At 35.0% G+C, this 23,730-nt stretch overlaps 1 protein-coding gene and 1 long non-coding RNA gene across 4 annotated transcripts in view; one reads left to right on the top strand and one right to left on the bottom strand.

Moving 5' to 3' along the window:
• The window catches only part of DPYD (dihydropyrimidine dehydrogenase), an 854,343-nt gene that overhangs the window by 374,148 nt on the left and 456,465 nt on the right, over positions 1-23,730 (top strand). For both annotated transcript variants that reach the window (XM_027058524.2, XM_027058523.2), the window contains 2 exons: positions 10,390-10,497; positions 12,302-12,471. In XM_027058524.2, the coding sequence (XP_026914325.2) occupies positions 10,390-10,497; positions 12,302-12,471 (278 nt within the window). The remainder of the gene's footprint in view (positions 1-10,389; positions 10,498-12,301; positions 12,472-23,730) is intronic.
• Positions 17,756-23,730, bottom strand: part of LOC106968095 (uncharacterized) — a 47,679-nt gene continuing 41,704 nt past the window's right edge. The window contains exons 6-7 of one of the 2 annotated variants that reach the window (XR_008290687.1): positions 20,898-21,012; positions 17,756-17,986 (exon numbers count right to left, since the gene is read on the bottom strand). This is a non-coding gene — a long non-coding RNA (uncharacterized LOC106968095). The remainder of the gene's footprint in view (positions 17,987-20,897; positions 21,013-23,730) is intronic. The other variant, XR_003419981.2, reaches the window with a different exon arrangement.

The raw sequence follows: 23,730 nt of genomic DNA, 5'->3' as shown, positions 1-23,730 counted from the left end.
AAAAGCCGAAAAGTAACAGTCAGGAGTCCATTACTGGTCTTCTGATTCGGAACCAAACAGCTTTCCTTTGTTTCACAGACATGCCGAGGGAGAATCACATAGACACAGAAACCAAGTTCTAGCAACTGAGAGAGTCACCATGCACATTTAGTGTGTGCTTTATTTTAAAGCCTGACACTTGCTTCCTCAGGCTTGCACTGTTTTACTTTGTAGAGCTCTGAAGGTCAGAGTGTACTTGGGTAATTCAAAATGATTCTTAGCTTTCATTTCAGTTTTAATCCATGACCCTAGCTCTTGCATTATGTTTCACTTCATTTTTTTTTTTTTTTTTTTTTTTGCCAGTAATATAGCGAAGATTGGTCTGGCTTTAAAGAAAACAGTTTAACTGCATCATCTAAATGCATGCTATATTAAAAATTATTAAAGCTTTTGATATACAGAATACCCTGGCATCACAATATAGTTGTAAAATTCATTAGAGCCGTTACAAGTAGAGAGGCTACCAGTGCCTGTATTTAAGAATGTATTTGAATAAAAAATGTAGAAGGACAATTTTTATAAATACCTTTGAGAAAGTAACTAAGACAATACAATGAATGTGTGGTACCTTTACTGGTGATTAACACATTAGTAATACTTTTGAGATTACATTTTAAAGGGGTCTTCTGCCTTCTACAGAATGTGTGTTTATGGTGGCAGCTTTAATGCTATTTCCTGCTGTGCAGTTCAATAGAGTATGTTTTTAGGTGGTTGGTAGAGGGTTTTTTTCGTTATGTATGTCGATGGAGATAAGTGTTTTAATTACTTTTTTAATGTCTGTGCTTTTGTATTTTTCTCCTCTCTTCCCTTTTATTTCCTGCTGTTGAGATTACTGCCTCATCTCCACAGCAGGTGGCTGTTGCAAATTTGTTTTCTTTGTAAGCCTGGTAGATTTATTTTGTAATATAACTGTTCCTTTTTAGTATTTTATTATTAATGATTTCTTTACTTTGGAATATAGTATACTTACATAGTCCTAAATAGTAATTTCCTAACACATCTAAGAATTCCAATCATTAAGGAAAAAAACCTTTGCCTGAGGCGTATTGTTTGAGTTTTTTGCTTACCCTCACTTCATGATGTGAGGATTAAAATTTAAGGAAATTGTTTTATAGCAAAAGCCAAATGAAAATGAGAAACAGAGAAAGAGGCCCAAGAGATAAAGCACACTTTAATAAATAATACCAAAAATCAGAGTGATAGGTAGAATTTTGTGACAGAAATAGGAAATTACATTCATATATCTTTTTGAGAAGAGAGGGTTTAATGAGATCTTATGTTTATATGAAAATTAAATTTTAATTATTAAAATAACTTCTGCTAATTATAAGAAAATTAGAATGTTACAAAAGTATGAAGAAAAATACCTTTTTTTTGTCCAATATTTTGTTGTTTTGGTTGTTTCATATGTCTCTTTATATGAAAAGCAATAGATAAGATAGATCCTGAGTACAGGAATTATTTGTCAGGAAAGTAAAATACATCCAAAGGTATTTGGTCCATTTTTTTAATTCTTGGGCATTATTTTATCAATTAAAATAGTCTCTATTTTGTTGCAAATGTATAAAGGGAACAAAAAATATGAGACCAAAATGCATAGTGAACCATAGTCCCATTTTGTTATATGAAATTGCTGGATATTTCATGACAGATTAAAAGGTTCTGCAGAAGATTTTTAATATCAGCTTATAGATATTACACTTGCAAGTACACTGCTTTCTTAATATATTTATATTGTTTTCACCCATACATACTACTCTAAGTTGGAGCCTGGTATTCAGTTCTAATATGAAGTGATATGAACTGATCTCATTAGTGTGATAGAACTTGTGTGTATCTTCTACACAAAGTGATAAAAAAGAGCTGAAGTACATTTGTAATTTAACATTGTAGGAAGTGTCATCTTTGGTTATTTCATTCTCTTCTCCAATGCTCTTTAAAATTTACTGTTTTATAAATTAAATACAAAAGACCTTAATTCAGCATTTATCAGATTTTCAAAATTGTATGAGCGCTCAGTACTTCTCTTGCTTCTGGATTTCATTATTGTTACATGTTTCTGTATAGAAAAATACCATATGTAATGGGAAAAAATATGATTTGAGATGGTGACTCCATTCATAACATTTTTTTTAAAGTCTTCATCTTGTTATGCTCTAACTGATTGTGTGATATACACGATTAATGCATGTAGTCACATTGGGAGAGAAACTAGACAGCAGTTACATGAAACAGATGTTTAATGGGGATTTGAAAAATCAATGAAATGAACACTATTGTGATGCATGGTGATATGATTTCATATGTGTTATATTGAATCACTCCATTCTTTCTGAATTCAGTCTGAACTAAACGTATTTACAGTGGGGCATTGGGGAAAAGATGGGGAGTTATATTGAGAAATGAAGCACAATAGGGCATCATTGATCTGTTCTCTTTCTAATCAATATATAGATCCTAGAATGATAACCCATATGGCACTGTTGTCCCTTGGAAATAAGCTATAAATCCTTTGAATCATATAAGTGGTCTGTAAGTGCAGATGAAAAACTTTATATTCCACTGTGGAATTCTGGAATGCTTAGGTCCTTGAAAGGAATATTTTACTTCCATATTGTAATCCCAACTGTTTGGGCTTGGTATAAGACTAGTTTGCCTTTTCTAATAAGTACAGAACCACATATAGATACATATATATATATATATATCCATAAATACACATATTTACTGTTTTATTCTTAAATCCTCATATCTTATATACAACCATTTAAATGGTTTTTTTCAATTAATTGCAATAGCTTCTCTTTTTGGAAGTTTTACTGTGTCTTTTTATCATGTGAGCCTTTATTTTCCATGGTTTTTATATTTTACCCAAGACAATAATAATGGCTTACATTTCAGTGGTGTTCTAAATTTACCAGGGTACTTTTATGTGCACTTTTCTATGTAATTTTCGGCTCAACTCTACATCAGGCAGGACTATTTTCATTCTAAAATCAAAGAATTTGGTTATAGTATTGACTAATTTTACCCAGTACAGCTGGAAAGGGGAAATGGTGAAACTGGAACCCAGTTCTCCAGACTCTTAGGTCAGTCGTCTTTGAGACATGATGTTACTCTAACTGCTCCCATTCGAAAACCAAATTAAACCTTAGAGGGTCTTAATCTTGCTACTTTCCTGGTTCTGATGCACATGTGGTTTGAGTCCATTGTAGTCTGTGTAATGAATGAGGTTAGAATACCCTGGTTTGGCTATAGTCTTTTATTCTAGCCAAGGTTACTAAGTTTTATGGACTCTAATACCAATCTGCCTAACACTGACCACTTAAATGTGTAACAATATTAATTGTATATATCATGGACTAGATGGACACTTAATTTATGTCTCTCCAAATGTATCATTTTATTAAATAATTTTTTTACGGAGGGAATGCAAATAAAAGGAAGCATTTCACATCTATGCAAAAAGCTTTACATTTGTTTTCATTTTATTCTCCTAACAATATATGAGGCTGCTGCTGCTGCTGCCCAGGAAGAGTAATATACTTGCCCAAGGTCATAATAGCTAGTAAGTGCTAAAACTAGAATTTTAATGCAGAAAGTTTGACTTTAGAGTTTTGCTCTTATTCAATATACTCTATTTACAAATAATGATAGAAATAAGTCTGTTGGAATTAAGATTTTTTTAAAAAAAGGTTTAATAGGGGCGCCTGGGTGGCTCAGTCGGTTAAGCGTCCAACTTCAGCTCAGGTCACGATCTCGCGGTCCGTGAGTTCAAGCCCCGCGTCGGGCTCTGGGCTGATGGCTCGGAGCCTGGAGCCTGCTTCCAATTCTGTGTCTCCCTCTCTCTCTGCCCCTCCCCCGTTCATGCTCTGTCTCTCTCTGTTTCAAAAATAAATAAAACATTAAAAAAAAATTTAAAAAAAGGTTTAATAAACAAAAAATAAAAGCAATGTTTATGCAGGGACATTTCTTTTACAAAGACATGGGTGGATGGCTGTGGTAGATAGCCTGGTTTCCCTCAGTGAGAGTTTGTTTAATGAATCCATGTGTAATCTGCACATTTGAATGTTCTTCCTCATGTAGCACCATTCGCCAAAGTAGGCTCAGGAAATGAGGACTGAGAGCATACAACATGATTTCTTCTTGGAGAAGCAAGTGAAATATCAGGTACAAAAGTACGTGGAAAAGTGGAAAACTTAAGACGTTTGCCATCAGGTGCATTTTGCTATTTTCAGCCACTTGTGAATAGTGACATAATCAGTGGGATTTTATCTACTAACATCTTATTGAAAAAGCACTTGTATGGAATAACCATAATTGATATACCTGCATAAAGTTTGGTATTCTAGAGCATTACCCATTTCTGTAAACCACAGTCTTTTGCCAGGAACCTGAGGCAGTCTCTCAGTGTTCTGTCTTTACATCTGTGGGATTTGTGAGGCTATCTCCTGTGACAGGTTTATCTGATCACCGTCTTTCCCATGCCAGCTTGGCTGTCATTCAAGTGGATGTCTTCAAGAATGAGAGGAATCACACGAATGCTTGCTCCATTCAATTAACACCAAAAAAGTGAGCCAGCGAAGTCACACAGACAGACATTATAAAATCTGAAGAATTCCTAAACATGTCCTACCATCCTATGAAGACCTAGCCTTAAAAGCTTATTTCTCCTCTGTTACTTACTAGATGATAACATGAAGCAGAATATTTAATATCCTATTACTGTTAATTTAAGTTGTGCAGAACTTAATATAAGCACAAAAATTTATTATATACACTACTGGTATTTATTCTGTAGCTGTTCCAGAGAGAGGTGCTTTCGAAACACAACAGAGATACATATTTCAAAGAATATCAAATATTGAAAAATAGCCAGCAGATACCCAAGAGGAATGCACTTAAGAAGGAAAACAATTCAAAAAGGAATTGTACTAGAGAAAATAATCACAAAACAGAGATACAGCCTATACAAGCAGACTGTCTTTTCTCTACCACTAGACTGGAACCTGGCCACAGACACATTGTGTGTTGTGTGCATATCTGTAGCCTTACAGTGAAGCATTTAATGCATACATGTTAAATGATTGAGACATCACTTGTTATGCAGCTTCACGTTATAATGGGGCTTAATTGCAACATTTTATAAGAAAAAGGCAGCATTTTAGTCAATGCTGAGGCATAGACTCTATAACCAGACTGTCCCAGTTAGAAATTGACACTGCTACTTACTTGTTCTGTGACTGTTGGCAAAGTTACTTAACATATATGTGTCTTAGTTTCCTCATATCTAAAATGCAGAAAATGTTAGTTGTCTCAGAGAATTGTAGTGAAAATGGAATGAGTTAATATATAAAAATCACCTATATGCCAGGATTTAGAACAGCGATTGTAATGTAAGTAATCAATAAGTTAGACTTTATGTAAATATCAGCAGAATTTTTTTTTATTTACTTTAGGAGAACCTGAAAATTATTATTTTGCAATAGGTCTTAAGGAGGTGTTCTTTTGTATAAATATATGCTGAAACACCAAAACTTTAGTAACTATTCTAGGGGAACAAAGAAACTATCTGGTCTTCTTGAAAGACAGAGAACACTGTACATCTACTAAGCTAAGTTGTTTTGTTTGTCAAGTCTTTGTCAATTCTTCTTTATTCATAAACCTTCTCCCCACTGAAAGGTGAATTAAAAAGTCATTTCAGTGTCATTTTGAACTCATTCTGATAGAGACACATACCTTATTTATTAATATGCCACCTACTCTCATGGAAATCTTCTTTTGATAGATGGGTATTTGCAAGTTTCATTATCTTTCATATTTCACTTAAGATTGCTTCATTTTTCTTTTTTTTTTTTGTAGCACTTTGTTTAAATTTGCTAAGGTTTAATACTTTACTTTAAGCTCTATTCTTTCCTTGCCATAATATGTGAAATTTGAAAGAATTGATAAACTACAGAATAATAAGCCTATCATATTATTAATAGCTAATGTTTAGTGAGCATTCACTATGTTTTAGGGCTCAATGCTTAAGATAGATAGAGAGATGGATGGATGGATGGGTGGATAGATAGATAGATAGATAGATAGATAGAGAGATAGATAGATTCCTTTAAATCTCACATCAATGAGAGAAGTATTAGTAGTAGTAGAATCATTAGGAGATATATAGATGTAGATATATTATATAATTTATCTCAAGGAATTGGCTTATGTAATTGTGGGAGCTAGCAAATTCAAAACCTGTGGGCTGGGCCAGAAGGCAGAATTTCTTTTTTCTCAGGGAAACTTCAGTTTCATTTTTAAGACCTTTCCACTAACTGGATGAGACCTACTCAGAATCATCAACATAATCTCCTTTACTTAAAGTAAACTGATTGTAGATGGTAACCATATTTACAAAATGCCTTCATAGCAATACCTAGATTAGTGTTTGATCATATCATTTGATGGCCTAGCTAATTACATATAAAACTGGCCATCAGGAGTGCCTGGGTGGCTCAGTTGGTTAAGCGTCCGACTTCAGCCCAGGTCATGATCTCACAGTTCGTGGGTTCAAGCCCCACATTGGGCTCTGTGCTGACAGCTCAGAGCCTGGAGCCTGCCTTGGATTCTGTGTCTCCCTCTCTCTCTGCCCCACTCACACTCTGTCTCCCTCTGTCTCAAAAATAAATAAATATTTAAAAAAAAAATTTTAAACTGACCATCACAAGCACTCACGCAAGATCACAGAGCTGGTAAATGGGAGAGGAAGAACTCACACGGAAGTTTGTCTAATGACAAAAGTCCTGCTCTTAATTACCCCACAGCATCATGGTTAGCAGATGCTAGGGTACTTTTGCCAGTTGGGCCAGAATACCAAACAGTCTGAAGGAAAGCTCCAGATGCACTGTCCTAAGACATAAGGGATAAGCTCTAGATGCACTGTCCTAGGACATAAGGGGTGACCTGTCACCCAGGTTGGGGAGAAGAGCTCCATGGACCTTGGGACTTCAAAAGTATGTATGCCCTGGAATGTGGTTAAACAGGCTGCAGGAATAACATAACAGTCCTGTACCATTTTTGGCTCATTTTTTCTCTCCTGAAGCCAATATCCATAAGTCAGAACATCTAACCAGTGCCCTCTTAAACATTTATAGAGAGAATCTGATCCAGTAAATGCTAAATTCATTAGAGTGATAAATGCAGAATGGGTTAAAAGTACAGGGAACTCAGTTGTCCTTGTCAGTGTCTTGATCCAAGGGAAAAAATGAAATTTAAATTTTGCCAAAGGTTTTTTCTTGTGAAATAATAAGCCTTGCAGGATAGGAAAAGTCATTTCCATGGATCCGGTGGTGTGTTCAATAAAAATGCCTTGCATTTCTTTAGATAAGTTATTTTAGCAATGGATCTATAGAAAATAATCACAGATGTAAAGTTCCTTCTCTGCCTTAACCATGGTAAGTAGTAAAAAAGATCAGATTAGGAGTTAGTAAAGGGAGGATTTTAGACCTTATTGACAATAGATGTGGAACTCTTATCTGCCACATACATTTTCTGTGCTTTGTTTTTGATCTGCTTTAAAGATTTTGGTTTATCGTATCTCCTTGAAATTGCATAGCACTTCAGGTTGTTTTTCCTGTGTCTTTTTAATAGAAAAATGAAGTGCTACAGAACAGATGCTATCTAATATAGTGGTATAAGAAGGGGGATGAGTCCTTATTTAAATTTTGGTATGTGGCATATCTATATCTATCTATCTGTGTATATATATATATATATATATATATATATATATATATATTAGATGAATCAAGTGTAGCTTAAACTACAGTCATCTTTTAATAGCTTTCAAGAAAAATTGTTTTGCCATTAGAGTCTTCAAGTAATATTCAGCTATTTTCATGTAACCATAACCATTCCCTACCCCAGTCTTTCTAAAAGAATTACATGAATAACCACATATTTGTGTAATAGTTTCCACATTATAAATATACCTCAGGAGTAATCTTTTATGTCAGAAAATGAAGAAACAGTCCTATACCATTTCATTTATAAAGCCGAAGCACTGTATGTTAACTACCTGGAATTTAAATAGAAACTTAAGAAAGAAAAAAGAGGCCAAAGCAAAGGTAAGTCAAATGACTTGCCTAGCCTTCCTAGATAAATAAAATAATTTTAATGACGAATGATCTTAAACTAATCTGTGAGCAAAGGGCAAATCTTCAGGAGGAAAGAATGCTGGACAGGGAAGAAAAATGTTTGATTTAATTTGAAGGGACAACAGTGGTCTATTCCTGGTTACACACTCACTCAATCTACAAGCACCTTCAGCTTTCAAATCAGATAAGTACCTACCTTATCACACATGACAAAAGTCATTCTTGAGTCATGCTTATTACTCTGTGTATCCACCAAGAAATACTCATTGCTCTTCATTTAACTATAAAATGAAATCTTATCTCTCCAGAATAACCCAGAGTTTAGGGAAGTAAATAAAATTACACTGTAAAATTTCCCCTCTGTTTATGGAATTGAAATGACTTAATTCTTCACTTTGCTTTGTTTTTACTTTGAAAAACATTAGTCTGTTATTCATTTTCTTTTCAAAATTTTGGCGGTTCTTTCCTAATTATATGGTTGTACATGCACGTTGTAGAAATGTTAGAAAATAAATAATGAAAAAATAGAATATCCACAGTCCTACCACCAGGAATGATCACTGTTGAAATTTTATAAAAATTGAATCATACTATACAGAGTTTTGTATCCTGATAGTTCATTTAACACTATTTTGATTACAGTCCAATACCATATTTTTCAAATATTTATTTTAATGGCTGCATTGTGTTGTCTCTTCTAAAGTAGAACTCATTTATCCACTTTATTGGCATTTTGGTGTTCCCTCATTCTCTCTCTCTCTCTCTCTCTCTCTCTCTCTCTTTGCATTGACTGTTTTTGTATATTAAATCTAACTTTTTTAATGTTTCCTTATTTTTGAGAGAGAGAGAGAGAGAGAGAGAGAGAGAGAGGGAGAGAGAGCACAAGCAGCACAGGAGCACAGAGAGCCAGAGACACAGAATCTGAAGCAGGCTCCAGGCTCTGAGTTGTCAGCACAGAGCCCAACATGGGGCTCATACTCATAAGTGGTGAGATCATAATCTCAGCTGAAGTCGGACACTTAACCAAGTTAGTCACCCAGGTGCACCTGTACATTAAATCTTCATTTGCATGTCTTAGTGTTTCCTTAGTATAGATTCAAAACTATTTTTCCAGAAATTGAGCATCCACCAATGTGTATTGCTTTTTAAAATTTTTTTTTAATGTTTATTTATTCTGAGAAAAAGACACAGATCATAAGTGGGGGATGGACAGAGAGAGGGGGAGACGCAGAATCTGAAGTAGGCTCCAGGCTCTGAGCTGTCAGCACAGAGCCCAATGTGGGGCTCGAACTCAACAAACTCTAAGATCATGACCTGAGCTGAAGTCGGTCGCTTAACCAACTAAGCCACCCAGGTGCCCCCAATGTGTATTTCTATCAAAAGATCACTACAAGTCCCATCTTTACCCTTGCCACATAGTCTAATTTTCTTAAATCTTTTACTTCTTAATAGACAGGAAATCATATGTCATTGTTTTAATTTACAGTTCTTAGATTACTAATATAGTTAACATTTTGGTGCTTACAAGCTATTTATATTTTTCATTTTCCCAATTTTGTTATCCATTGTTTATGCTTCTATTGAAAAGTCAATCTGTTCCTTATTGAGTTGAGAAACTTCTTTATATAGTAAAGACCTTTTATTTGTTAAAATATTACCTTGGTTAATCATTTGCCTTTCATTTATTTATAATATTTTTGTATTATAGAAATAGCTGATTTTTTGTGGTAAAATACATCTTTTTCTTTAAAGTTTTTTTTTGTTTTTTACTTTTCTTAGAATGATCTCTCATATTCAAGAATTAGAAATATATGTATCCATATTGTATTTTAGTTTTGTGATGATTTTTTTAATATGTGTTACTTTAATACACTGGAAACTTATTTTTATTTATGACAGGAGGAAATAATAGTACATGATTTTCCTTTTAACACTAGATGGACTTGTATGTGTGTGTATCCATGTTTCTGTATACTCATAGGTGTGCTTGGATGTGTGGTTTATGATTTGTGCTTAGTTATATAGTAAAGGTATACATTAAGGTTCATTATAATTTGTTATATACATTTTTATGTTGATTTGCTTATAGATTTTTTTCATCTCAGAACCACATTATTTTAATGATTTCAGCTTTCTACTTTTTTTTAAATATACAATAGGAAAAGTCCCTTCTTCTGCTAATAAGATTTTATAAATTTTTATTACTTAGGTTTGCCAGACCCCAATAAAAACCACATCTTCAAAGACCTGACACAGGACCATGGATTTTACACATCCAAAGACTTTTTGCCCCTTGTAGCCAAAAGCAGTAAAGCAGGTATAGTGTTATTTTGTATTCTTAATGTTGCCTATTACCTATGTCATTTGTGTATTATAAATCTATATTAAATCTTGACACAGGAGGTCATTGTTCAGAGCTCAAATCACTTTTGTTAACACCAACATAAATTTAAAGAAAGTATGATATAATAGTTTTCCAGGATCATCTATTTGTTTATTCTTCCAATCAAACATCATCATAAGGAATTTTCACTCTATTGTATATAGGTCTAATCATGTAAAATTGCTTCTCTGTGAGAGTCTTAAACAAACATTGGAAGATGTTCTTAAAAGAAAAGGCAGGAACTTCCATTTGGGAACTATTTTGTATTATATATTATATTATAACTATATATGTTATATATTATATTTATAAAATACATATATTTTTAAATTTTAAAATAGGCCAAATTTTCACATAAAGCATCATTTGTGTCTAAAGAGGCAGAAAGACCCAGTCTCTTGCTGAACAGCAATTTTATGAAGTTAAATGAAAACACTTTGATAAACACCCTAGTATTTAGTCTCTGTGTAATACCATTTCATACAGCCCAAGAGAAGCAACCAGAAACTAAAGCAACCAGTCGGATACTTTGCTTGGATGAGTCATTGTCTTAGTGGTAAAGAAGCTACAATATATTCTCCAAAACCAGATCATCTAAATCCTTTAAACATACCTTTTCAAAGTCTTGAACTTCAGCTATTCCAACATCTAATTACATGTGAAAAGATAAAAGCTTACATTTTTATCCACAATTTAAAAAGACAAGAAACTTCTCTATAAGGTCATTCTGCAGAAGTTTCTAGCTAAACATACGTACCATCTGCACCTTCATCGTCCCAGGAGAAGGGGATCCTTCTGTACCTGCAACCCTTTCTAAGGAAGATCATAGTACATATAGCCTATATTTGAGAATTATAGAGGGCCATTATGTAATCCCAAATGCAAACTCTTCCAAGCAAAATGATTACAGTTACCGAGATTATAGGCCTATGCTATCCGTGGAGCCATTTCAAAAATTATAGTAATTTATCTTATCAACAGTCTTACTTAATCTGATAACACATGATACCTAACATATAGGGAAACCTGCATTTTACTTCTTTACAAGAATCTTCATATGGACATCAAATCTTCATAGACATGTCCTTAAAAATGGACACTTACAAAGTCATATTTCTTTCATAGTTTTATTTTTCAAACAAAACCAGGGGAAAACTATAAAGGATAAAAAAGTTCATTTTAACTGTTTCAAGAAAATAGTTGTTAAAAATTCTTCAGTTAGATAGAAAGCACTTATCAGCACATAAATTTTCAGAGTTTCCTAAATATAATATATAGCAGGGCTATATGTTAGAAATCTTATCAGATAATATCTAAATGAAGTATTTTCATGAAGTGCTGTGAATTATGTTATCCCAGATGGTAAAGATCACTTTTCCTACTGATAAGCAGAAATGTAATGATACCAAGTTAAAAATACATGTCATGATTTTGACAGAGTGTTTTAATTGATTGATTCCAGTTTGTTATGACCTAAACTCTCCAAAATGTGTAGCAGCTATCCTTCTAGAAGGAAAAAGGAAGTTAAAGGTAGTGACTATGAAATTACATATATGAGCATATTTTTAAAATGGGAATAAAACTGTCTTTCAATGAAGCAGAATAATTTGATAGTGACACTCCATCCTCGAAAACTGCAAGATGCAATTTTACACTGCTTTGAGTACAAGTATCTTTTGAGCTGTCATGCAGAAATGGTTTCTCTACTTGAAAATGGGGTTTTCCTTTCATCATTCAGGGATGTGCGCCTGTCACTCTCCATTGCCGTCGATACGGGGAGTCGTGATTGTACTCGGAGCTGGAGACACTGCTTTTGACTGTGCAACATCCGCTTTATGTTGTGGAGCCCGCCGCGTGTTCATCGTCTTCAGAAAAGGCTTTGTTAATATAAGAGCTGTCCCCGAGGAGGTAAAATGGAACCATCAGAAAATATGGAGTTGTAATGTAACAGATTTTAGGAGACGAAACTGTGAAAGTTCAGTCTCCTAGTTAAATTATTAGAATGTTCTTGAAATTGTGAAATGCAAATTAAAAAAATCTGGGCTACCCATAGTTTTTTTTTTTTCTAATTCAGACATTCAAAGTAAAAGAAAATTATTTTATAATACTGATTTGGATAAAATGAAAAATTCATCTTTGTCAGTACATAAGTGCTTCTTAGTGTTAGTATCTTTTGAAATGTATAGTATGTAACTAGTAACAGTAGAATATGCTAAGTCTTCATTTCCTGAACAACAGGCACTCATCACAAAATGTAGGGATAGTTGGAGAATGTGGTAATTAGAGACCTTTGGAATTCTATATAAGCCAAGTTTATAAGCTCCATTCAAAGTTATATGTCTTGGTCATACGGTCAATTCATTATGCTGGGAAGCCAATAGAACAAAGAGATTGCCATTTATTATTTTTTTAAGAGCTCTGTTGTAAGCATTATGTAGAATTAATAATTGGTTAACTTACTAAAAATGACAGATTTAAAATGATTTCATCCTTACAAGTGACTGGTGACTAATCTTGGGTGAGGCATCAGCTGGGTACATTTACCATGGACTTCTCAAATTTTAATGCTATTAGGTAAAGATAATGCCTTTTAAAGGATATTAGTTCTGAGAACAAAAACAAAACATATTTGTAGAAATATAAATTACTCATTTTATCCAGATCAGTATGATGAATGTAATTTGCTTTAGAATGCCTTACTATATTTGGAGTCTCTATACCAGGTAAGAATTATAAGTGTAGTCAATAGGTGATTTGTCACATGTAGATTAACCACAATCCAGATTAATCTCACTAAGATATCAGAGTCCCCACTGGTTCATGGCTGGGTTTCAGACGTCAACTTTATTCTCTGGGCTTTCTTTTATCATTTTACCCATTCAAGCTTTTTTTCCAAAATCCGAGGTAGAGATGGTCTTATAATCTTGGGAGTTTTTTGTTTTGTTTTGTTTTTTCTGGAGCACTATCTACAGTGTCAATTAATACAATTCCATTATGTTACAAATAAAAAGAAAACAGCCATACTGGAACAGCAATAGTGGGATGAAGTGACTTGCCCAAGATAAAAGAGGATGGGAGCTAATTTTATTCATCTTTGTGTCTCCATGCATAGCACAGAACCTCCACAAAGAATAAATACTTGGCACATATGTTTTGAACTAAATATTTTAAATATTTTTCTTCTGATTCCAATGTCAAATAAGTTTTCATTAGAAAGGCTGCACCCTTAGAGTTGGAAGGGAAGATGACCCTGGACAGAAAGGCCAGTGTACTTTATACTTTATCTTATAGTCATCTTCCATTAACAAAGGTAACTAGAAATGAGTGGTGGCTGTTTCTTCCACCTTCAGTAGAATGTACACAAAAAATGAGACCAGGTAATTACTTGAGAGGGTAGAAGTAGAAATAATTTATCTATTTAATCAATCAATCGACCTACCTTTATTGAACATCCATTTGTGTACCAGGCATTGTTCTAGGCAATTTTAATACAATTGTAATACAGCTTGTACCTAGTGACAGAAGACACTTGATAAGCAAACAAATTAACTGTCACATAAATAGTATTTTGAAAGGTGATTAGTGCTATGGAGAAAAGTTAATATAGAAGTATAAGGAGTATGTATTTGGGGAGAGGCTACAGTGGAAGAGGTGGCAGGATTTGCCATTTTAAATAGGGTAGTCCAGGAAGGCCTCTCTAAAAAGATGACTTTAGGGCATAGAAATGAAGACTGAGGGAATGTAGACATCTGGGAACAAAACATTCCAGGGAAGGCAAAGGCATCCACCTTTGATTGAAAAAGGCCCTTAAACTTCTGAGAAAATAAATAAATAAATAAATAAATAAATAAATAAATAAATAAATAAATAAATAAGGTAAGTCAGTATGACTGGAACAGAGTAAGGGAGGACATTATGTGGTACACTGGGTGAGGTCTTATAGGCATTCATAAGGCCTTTAGTTTTTATTTTGTGTGAAAGAGGAAACCATTGGACTGCTTTGAGCAGAGAAGCACCAAGATCTGAGTTAAATTTCAGGGGCACCTGGGTGGCTCAGTTGGTTAAGCATCTGACTTCAACTCAGGTCATGGTCTCACCGTTCATGAGTTTGAGCCCCACGTTGGTCTCCATGCTGACAGCTCAGAGCCTGGAACTGCTTTGGATTCTGTGTCTCCTTCTCTCTCTGCCCCTCCCTGCTTGCATTCTGTCTCTCTCTCTCTCTCAAAAATAAATAAGTATTTAAAAATCAATCAATTAATAAATAAATAAATGTTAAAAGGACCGCCCTGTTGAAAATTGATTAACGATGTTCGGGTCAGTAGCACGGAGGCTGTTAGAGGCTAATTGAAAGAGTAGGCCATTAGTCAATGGGACCACATTTTGGGACAGAAAGGATGAGTCCAGGCATAGTTTGGTTGTCAGGCCAGAGTTTACTGGGCTGAACCATGGTTTCCAAACTGTTGAAAAGCAATAGGTCTGTGGAATAACAGGTAACACTGCAGTACAGTACTATAACTGCAGTACAGCTCAGTAGAACTCAAGTGGCTCTGGGTCCTAATTAAAACTATAAAAACAAATGTTTGGATGTATATTATTGGCTTACAAGAAACCACATTTTTTATATGATCTAAGAACTTCTTCATGGGGCACCTGGGTGGCTCAGTTAGTTAAGCTTTTGACTTCGGCTCAGGTCACGATCTCACGGTTTTGTGGGTTACAGCCCCGTGTCAGGATCTGTGCTGACAGCTCAGAGCCTGGAGCCTGCTTCAGATTCTGTGTCTCCCTCTCTCTCTGTTCCTCCCTGCCTGTGCTCTGTCTCTCAAAAATAAATTAAAAAACCCTAAAAACAAAACAAAAAAAACCTTCTTGACTGTGAGCTCCATAAGAACAGGAGCCATGGTCAGCTCTCCTGGTTCCTTTGTTTCTTCCCCCTGCCTAGCGCAATGGTGCCACATATAAAGTCTTCAACAAAGAATTGGGAAATTAGTATTTTCTGGGGGGAATTGGCATCCAGGGCTCCTAGCATCAAAAGAGCTAGTACTTTCCAGGTTAGATTCGTGTTATAGTAATAGGCCTTTGAAGGTTCATTTGGTAATTTTAAGTGAAATTCCTCAACATGAGAGAAGGAATAATATGTAACATATTTTCAGAACATGCATAGATTTTAGGGTTGGGTTATTGGCCAGTGCTCATGCTTTTTTAGGATTGGGGGTTTTAGGATTTAGCATTTCCAGAGGTTCTGATATTAATCCCTCCTGTCCATTACTTGGTTTTGTTATGTCAAAAGAGGGCCCTTGGCATGGCCAGCGCTAGCACTTATGAAACTGGAAAGTCAGGAGGAAGTTCAACACTCCAAGACAAGGTCCTCAGGGAATATGTTCTAGGAAAAAATATTAACCGACAAGAAAAATTTAATAGCATACCCAATTTCTTTGTATTTCTCCTCTTTCTCTTATGCTTTCTACCCCTAATGCACTCAATCTGCAACCACACTTGGATTCTTTAAAGTCAGCGAAGAATGAGAAAAATGGATATTTAGAGTTTCTCTCAAATATGAGTATCGTTTAATGGGTTTGGGCTCTTGGATGGAATTTGGGAATTACATGTATTTTTGTTGGTTAAGGTCCTCACCATTAAGCATGTCAGCATGCATATATTCTAAGCTTCAGTCTAATTCTCAGAGGTCATAGAGGGAGGACAATACAGAGCAATAGTGCTCTCATCCTTTAGTGACAAATATGAATTATTATTATAAAGGCCAGTTACATTTAACATTACATTGTTAGTAACAAAGAACAGTGTGATTGGATCCAGAAATGTTTTAATCTCCTAAAGTGGGAGGCAACACCCAATAGATTCAGCAGTGATAGCCATATCCCAGTTTTCAAATGCAGATGTTCTCAAATTTCCGTATGCATCAGAATCACCTGGAGGGCTGGTCATACATAGCTTGCTGGGCCCTGGTTCCAGAGGTTCTGATTCCAGACGTCTGGGAGGGGCCTGAGAATTTGCATTTTTAACAAGTTTCTTGGTGATGCTGAAACTGCGATCCACTGCTCTCATGTATCATCCATGTAGTTTCCAGCTGTCTAATTAGAGCCATCGGCAGTGTGCTGTTTTGGGGCGCTTTCCATCTTAGTTAAGAAAGCATTAATGCTACAGAATATAGGTTTGATGAAACGAAGATATGGAGGCATCATCAGCATATTGATGGAATTCTGATTCCAAATGTCTTTCAGTCTCCCTTGTGGCCTCACACACATGCTAAATAGGATGCTACTGACAAACTAGCACTTCTTAGCTGTGCGTCCTTAGGGAGACCAGCCAATCACTCAGCACTATCCTCTAAGAAGATGAGGGAAAATCTGTTAATAATTCCCTCCAGTATTTTCTGCAAGCTTAAATAGGTGAGATTAAATTTCACAGGATAACAGAATCCCCCAAAATGCTGGTATTAAAAGCTGTTGACAGATCAGATAAAACTGCAAGAATGCTTTAGGCAGTTGGGAATCCCTAAAAGGAGGCATGAAGGTCAGGACTCAGCAGACCTGCTTGAGTAGATAAATTTAAAGGATAAGGTTCGGGAAGAACTTTGTAGTTCTTATTATTACTGAGAAGTATCACTTATTAATTATTACTGGTACAAAATTATTTTACTAGTACGATGCCACCCACCAATTTTAAGAATCTATTGTTCACATATTCAGTTTTTTAATATCAGGAAAACATGATAGATCTTTTAATTCTGTTATATTTAAAATGGGCTCTCCTCTATAGCACTCGCCAGTGCCCCTTGGCTTCCCCCCTATTCATTTGCTAAAATGTTAACTGATTTACCTTTGATATGCCTGTCTCCATATATTTTAGCTATTCTGGAGGTCAACTCTTTGGTAATTAATGCTACTTTATTATTTTTTTAATAATAAAAATAACAGTTCCAGATTACCTAGTCTGTTAGTCAAAATCTGTTACTGCAACTCTGAAATAATGCATTTTCTTTTTTTTGAAATAATACATTTTCATGTGAAAGAATGCACTTTTTAGTTGACTCCTGAATACTATACAGCATACCCCATAATAGATCCTTTATGTGGCATGATCTGTGAGCCTCTCCTCAGACATTTTGAATATCAAATGATGACGTTTATGCTACATTCATTGACACTTTCATTGTCTACATCTTGCTGACTACACATTTTCCTAGAAATAACTAATGCTTTCTAGTTTTTATTTAATTTTAAGAAATATGAACCTGGGACTGTTTTTAGAAAATAACTTCTATAAGCTGACAAATTTAATTTTACTTACTAAGGTGATGCTTATAGCAACTCTTCAATATTTGGCACCTGCATGTCATTTGAGTTGGTGTTCTTCATGGAAAGTAATCAGAGACCTGTTAACATGATTGCTAATATGAAGATATCTGCAAACAAACAAATAAATAAATATGCCCAATTAGCCCCAAAACACAATTAGTGGCAGCTAGGGGCTCCCTGGTACTAAGATATTAAGTATACCTTTAATACTTTAATGATGACATGAGAATGACATTCTAAGGATCTGTGTGTGTTTACATTTTTGAAAAGCGTGAAAATTTAGTGTCACGTGAGAAAGTAGAATGGAACAGTTGACAAGGAAGTGGCTAAAGGCTGGAGAACTTTGTTCTAGGTTACATATCCTAGTCTGAGAGTGCCCATCTGTAAAATTACTGTTGTAATTTATATGCTTCTTAAAGCTTTTTATATCCCCCAACTTCTGTATTTTGAACATTCAGACAAAGATGTCTGAATGATGTGGAATCTGGACAGGAAGGCTGTATCTCCTCATGAAATGACAGCAGCTCTATACTGAAAATTTTGGCCATCTCTATAAATATTATACTTGAAACAAGTTGCAATTATTGTATCCCCCGTTAGTTGGAAAAGTAAAATCTGCTACATTCAAGACATGGATATCAAAGAAGCCTGCAGGTGAAGTTGTCAGAATTCTACACTATATGTGAGAATTCAGATGGTGAGTGGGGAAAAAAAAAAAAAAAGACTGTAAATAGGCCAGGAGACAACAGAAGCCTGTGCTCCTCAAGATTACATACTTAAAAATCTTAACTATTTTCTTTCTTTTTTTTTTCATTTTTTTAAATGTTTATTTTTGAGACACAGAGAGACAGAGCTTGAGTCGGGGAGGGCAGAGAGACAGGGAGACACAGAATCCAAAGCAGGCTCCAGGCTCTGAGCTGTCAGCACAGAGCCTGATGCGGGGCTCGAAATCCTCAACCGGAGGATTGACGCTCAACTGACCGAGCCACCCAGGCTCAGCTGAGCCCAAGCTTACTGAGCCCAAGCTTACTGAGCCCAAGCTCACCCAGCTGAGCCCAAGCTTAACTATTTTCAGTAATTCCAAGGAGAGGATGATGACTACATTATATTGACTAGGAATATCTGAGAACTGAAAACTATATATCTTTTGAAAAGGTTTAACAATCATTTAGGATTGGTATGCATATATGTATGTATGTTATCAGATCACTCTTAAGCTTTATTACATAGTAATGTGTTGTTACTCTATTAACTTTCATGTGAAAGTTAGAAGCCCTTCTCCTACTAATAATATTCCTCTCAATTTCCATTGTCTTCTTTTCTTGTCTTATCCATTGGAAATATTAAAAAGTAATTTGCATAATTTAAAAAATATGCATGTTGCTCAGGCACAAAATTCAAAACAGAAAAGTAAATGAATAACATTCCTGAATTAATATAAAAGCAAATAGGGGCACCTGAGTGACTCAGTTGGTTGAGCAACCAACTTTGGCTCAGGTCATGATCTCACGGTCTGTGAGTTCCACCCCAGCATTGGGCTCTGTGCTCACAGCTCAAAGCCTGGAGCCTGCTTTGGATTCTGTCTCTCTCTCTGCCCTTCCCCCGCTCACATTCTGTGTCTCAAAAAATCAGCATTACAATTTTAAAAAAATATATAAAAGCTAATAATTGTCATTTTTTAAAGTAATTTTTTTTTCTTATAAAAAGGTGAACTCACTGGTGCCTGGGTGACTCACTAGGTTAAGTGTCCAATTCTTGATTTCAGCTCTGGTCATAATCTCAGTTTGTGAGATCAAACTCCACATCAGGCCTTTGCATACAGAGTCAAGCCTGCTTGGGATTCTCTCCCTCTTCTCTCTCTGCCCCTTCTCCCACTCATGCATGTGTACTCTTTCTCTCAAAAAAAATAAACAAACATTTTTTTAAAAGGTGAACTCATCCTCCAAGATCTGCTCCAAATGTCATTTTTTTTCTTTGCAAGCTTCCTTAGTTTCTTCTTAATTAACCTCTTCTTCCTGTGAGATCTTACAACTCTTTATACTTCCTATATTATAGCACTTGTCACATAGAATAGTTATTACTTTATACCCATCTCACAAATTAAAATGCAAGCTCCTTCAGATGGATTGGTTCATTCAATTTGTATCTGAGTCAAAGTATAGAACAATGCTTGATCCAAGGTGTCATATCAGGGAATTGTGATGAATAAATAAATACTTTCGTGGCATTGAAAATCTTATAGGAAGACTTTAAATGAAAATGAAATACTCAAAATATATAATTTATACATACATACATACACCTCAAAATTACTACTGATGGCTTTTAAAGAAGTATTTTACTTTTAAAGGTTTAAAATATCTCACATTACAGTATCAACCTAACATTAAAAGTAGATTGAAAAAAAAAGTTATTTGTTCCTGGTCTTCAGTCTTTTAAAAGATAGCTAAGAATTCAAAAAAAAAAAAAAGGAAGAAATCATAACCAAGTAATATAAGAGGTAAAAATGAATAAAAATTTATGAAATCAGAGATGATTAGAAGATGAGAGAGGATCCTTGTTTGAACAGAATTTACATAAAGAGGGATTTCACAATTGAAGAGGATACTGCAAAGGCACCAAAGTTACGCAGAAGATAATTTTGTGAGATACTGTGACAGCAGCCAGACATGCTTGACTACAGCAAAAAGTAAGACGAGGAGTAATAAGAGCTAGTTAGAGTGAAGAAAATCTCGTCAGTCATGAATAGTATTTAAAAATACTCTCCTCTTGTAAGAAAGGATGTATTTTATGATCTCTGTGCAAAAGCATTAAAGACTCTAAATTATCCCATGCATTGCATTTCTGGCTTTTGCAGCTCAATAGTGTCACAATAAAATAGTTAAGGGGTAATTGTGTAGTATAACTCTCACATGGAAAAATGTTTCTCTCTGTTCAAGATTCTTCAATTTTAAAAGCTTAAAGTGAAAAAAACCCAAAAGACTGTAACATCATAGTAGGTACTAAAAGGAACCTCACCTTGTGGTTTCAGCAAACTATTCTTGCCAAAGAAAAGAATAATTGCAGAATTCTAAGAGTAGTAAGCCTATCAGAATTGTTCCACTTTCCACCACTGACTGTGAACCTATATAAACTAAAAAGTGCAAAATATGTTAAGAACTGTTTAGTAAGGGGTACCTGGGTGGCTCAGTCAGTTAAGCATCAAGTTCAGCTCAGGTCATGATCTCATGGTTTGTGAGTTTGAGCCCCACATCAGGCTCGTGATGATGGCGCAGAGCCTGGAGCCTGCATTGGTTTCTGTGTCTCCCTCTCTCTCTGCCCCTTCCCTGCTTGCTCACTCTCTCTCTCTCCCAAAAATGAATAAACATTAAAAAAAAAACTGTTTAGTAAATTAAGGAAGATGAGATCAAGAAAAGTAGACAGAATTTACTGCCTCTATCTTTCTTCATGACCTCAGTAACCAAATTGACCAGAAGATTGGATTGTGAAATCAGACTCACACCAATGAGAGATAAAACCTGCATCAAGCTTTCTTAACAAGTTCAAAGATCTAAATAAACAAAGAAGTGTGGGGTAAACAAGGAGAGCTTCAAGACCACCAAACACAATTTTCCAGGCCCCATCTTGGTACATCAAGATGTACTTCAACCCAGATTAATGTGGGGTCTCTAAACAACATCAGTAGCTCCATCACTTACACAAAAGGATGCTGATTCAACTATAAAACATCTCCAGTTTATACTCAGTTACATAGTTTATATGACTCTTCACAGAGATCCATGCCCCAAAAATCCAGTTCCCAGGTTTTTGTGTTTGTTTTATTATAGCTATCCTAGATTAGCAGGTAGATCTTGCCAAAAGCATTCTACAGGTAAGGGCTCTCCCACTCGAGAATGCTGACCGATCCTTTGTTTCCCAATAGCATGTTTACAGAGGCATTTAACCAGGTCTCTTTCCTTCTTTCTTTCTTGAAATAAGCTCCTTTACCTCCCTACATCTTTCCTCACCCAAGGGAGATAATCTAACATATACTACGATCTCCCCATAGCTAATCCTTTTCCAGTAACTGCTTCCTACTCATTCTTCAAGATTAGTTCCTAGAGTACCTTTTCCAGGCTTCCCTTTCTTGTTGTGCACCACTGCTGTGCAGAATGCCATTTTATCTGCCATTACTGTACACTGTATTTATATGTGTTACCACACTGAATAGGATTGCTGATTTGTCTGCATCTGTGAGAGTCTTGAAAGCAGGGATTATTTTATTAGCTATAACACCTAGCACCATTTTTTTTTTTTTTACAAAATAGGTACTCAATAAATGGTAAATTTATGGATGAATGGAACTCTCATTGTGTGGTTATGAACATTTCTGGTGTATCCAATACTTGATCAGTGATGAAATAAAAGAATATTTTTTCAGGATTATCACTGACCAGAGCAGACCACCAAAAGCATTTTGATTTGAAATTCCTTCCCTAGGTCCTCACGTTCATATAGAATTGATAACTTGTTAAATATCTAGCTATTCAAGGGTAATCTTTACAAAGAATATTATTTCTTCATAGTGTTTCTCAAACTTTATATATTAGAATATAATGCATGCTGGGTTTGAGTTCTCATTTTAGTTTATAACATATACTTACTTTGCCTATACGCAATCTAAAAATGAGTTGACATCATACTTTTAATTGTAGTAAATTAAGTTGTTTCATAATTTCCACAGTATGATACCTATAATATTAATCAGACCAAATCATCACATTACATAAAGTTAATCATTCAAATGATCATCATTACTGCATGCTATAGCACTCTATTTTTATTTCACTCAGCATCAACCATGTATCCTCCCTGAATATGGAGGTAAAAATCAAAGCTAAGAAGGTTTTTCTTATTTTCCTAATGTCATGGGAAAAGAAAGTAACAGTTTGTTTTATTGAACCTCAAAAATGAAACCTTACAGGTGTTTCCTCCTTCATTCCCTTGGGTAATTATTGGTGGAGATAAGAACAAGAGAGGCTTATATGTTTGTTTGAGGTACCAATTATCCCTCATGAGAACAGGCACCAGTGAACAAATAGATAAATATGTGTGCCATGAACAGAAGTTTTCATATACCAAAACTACAGAGTTGCTGATTATTAATGATCATTAACATTAGGTATTAAAAAGCACTAACACTGACATCTGTGAACTACTTAGCACAGAAGGCTGATTAATTTGGACAATAAAATATTAAGACCCACTGCATGAGTTTGGTCACTCTGGCCCCTCATTTTCTCATGGCAGTGTAACTGACAGCTGAGAAAGAACATCATTTACTTTTTATTTCAACCTCACAACATACGATGCTGTGGCCAGGTAGCATGTCTACTGTATACCCAGTGTTATACTTGCTTCAGGATGGGTGTTTAGAGGCCACTGAGTCCATATACTACTAGTTGGTTGTCAGTTCTTTAACTTGAATGTCCTCCAGGTTTTCATAATAGTCATTCTTGGTAAACAAAATGTTATTAAAAGTCTACTATGTGCTAGCCATTTTGATGGGGCTGAAATTCACTTGATGTCCTTCCATGTGGCATATTGGCTAGCGTATATTCTGATTTGCCAGGCATCTGTTTGACATTCATCTACTTGTATTCGTCATTTGTTAAATACTTTAATATCACTCCTTGACCCTGGGGATAGGAAGTTAAATAAAATATTCTTTCTGTGTTCAACGAGTTTTTTAAAGGATTTTACTTACCAGCAAATTTATTTTAAATTCTATCTTAATTTTCCATTTTTAAATCTTGAGATTATGTGTTCTGTGTCTCTACTATCCACTTTATGAAGTAATACTTCTTTGTTC

Source organism: Acinonyx jubatus, chromosome C1 (assembly GCF_027475565.1).
Source record: "Acinonyx jubatus isolate Ajub_Pintada_27869175 chromosome C1, VMU_Ajub_asm_v1.0, whole genome shotgun sequence".
Lineage (NCBI taxonomy): Eukaryota > Metazoa > Chordata > Mammalia > Carnivora > Felidae > Acinonyx > Acinonyx jubatus.
This window is presented reverse-complemented; position numbering and strand designations above follow the sequence as displayed.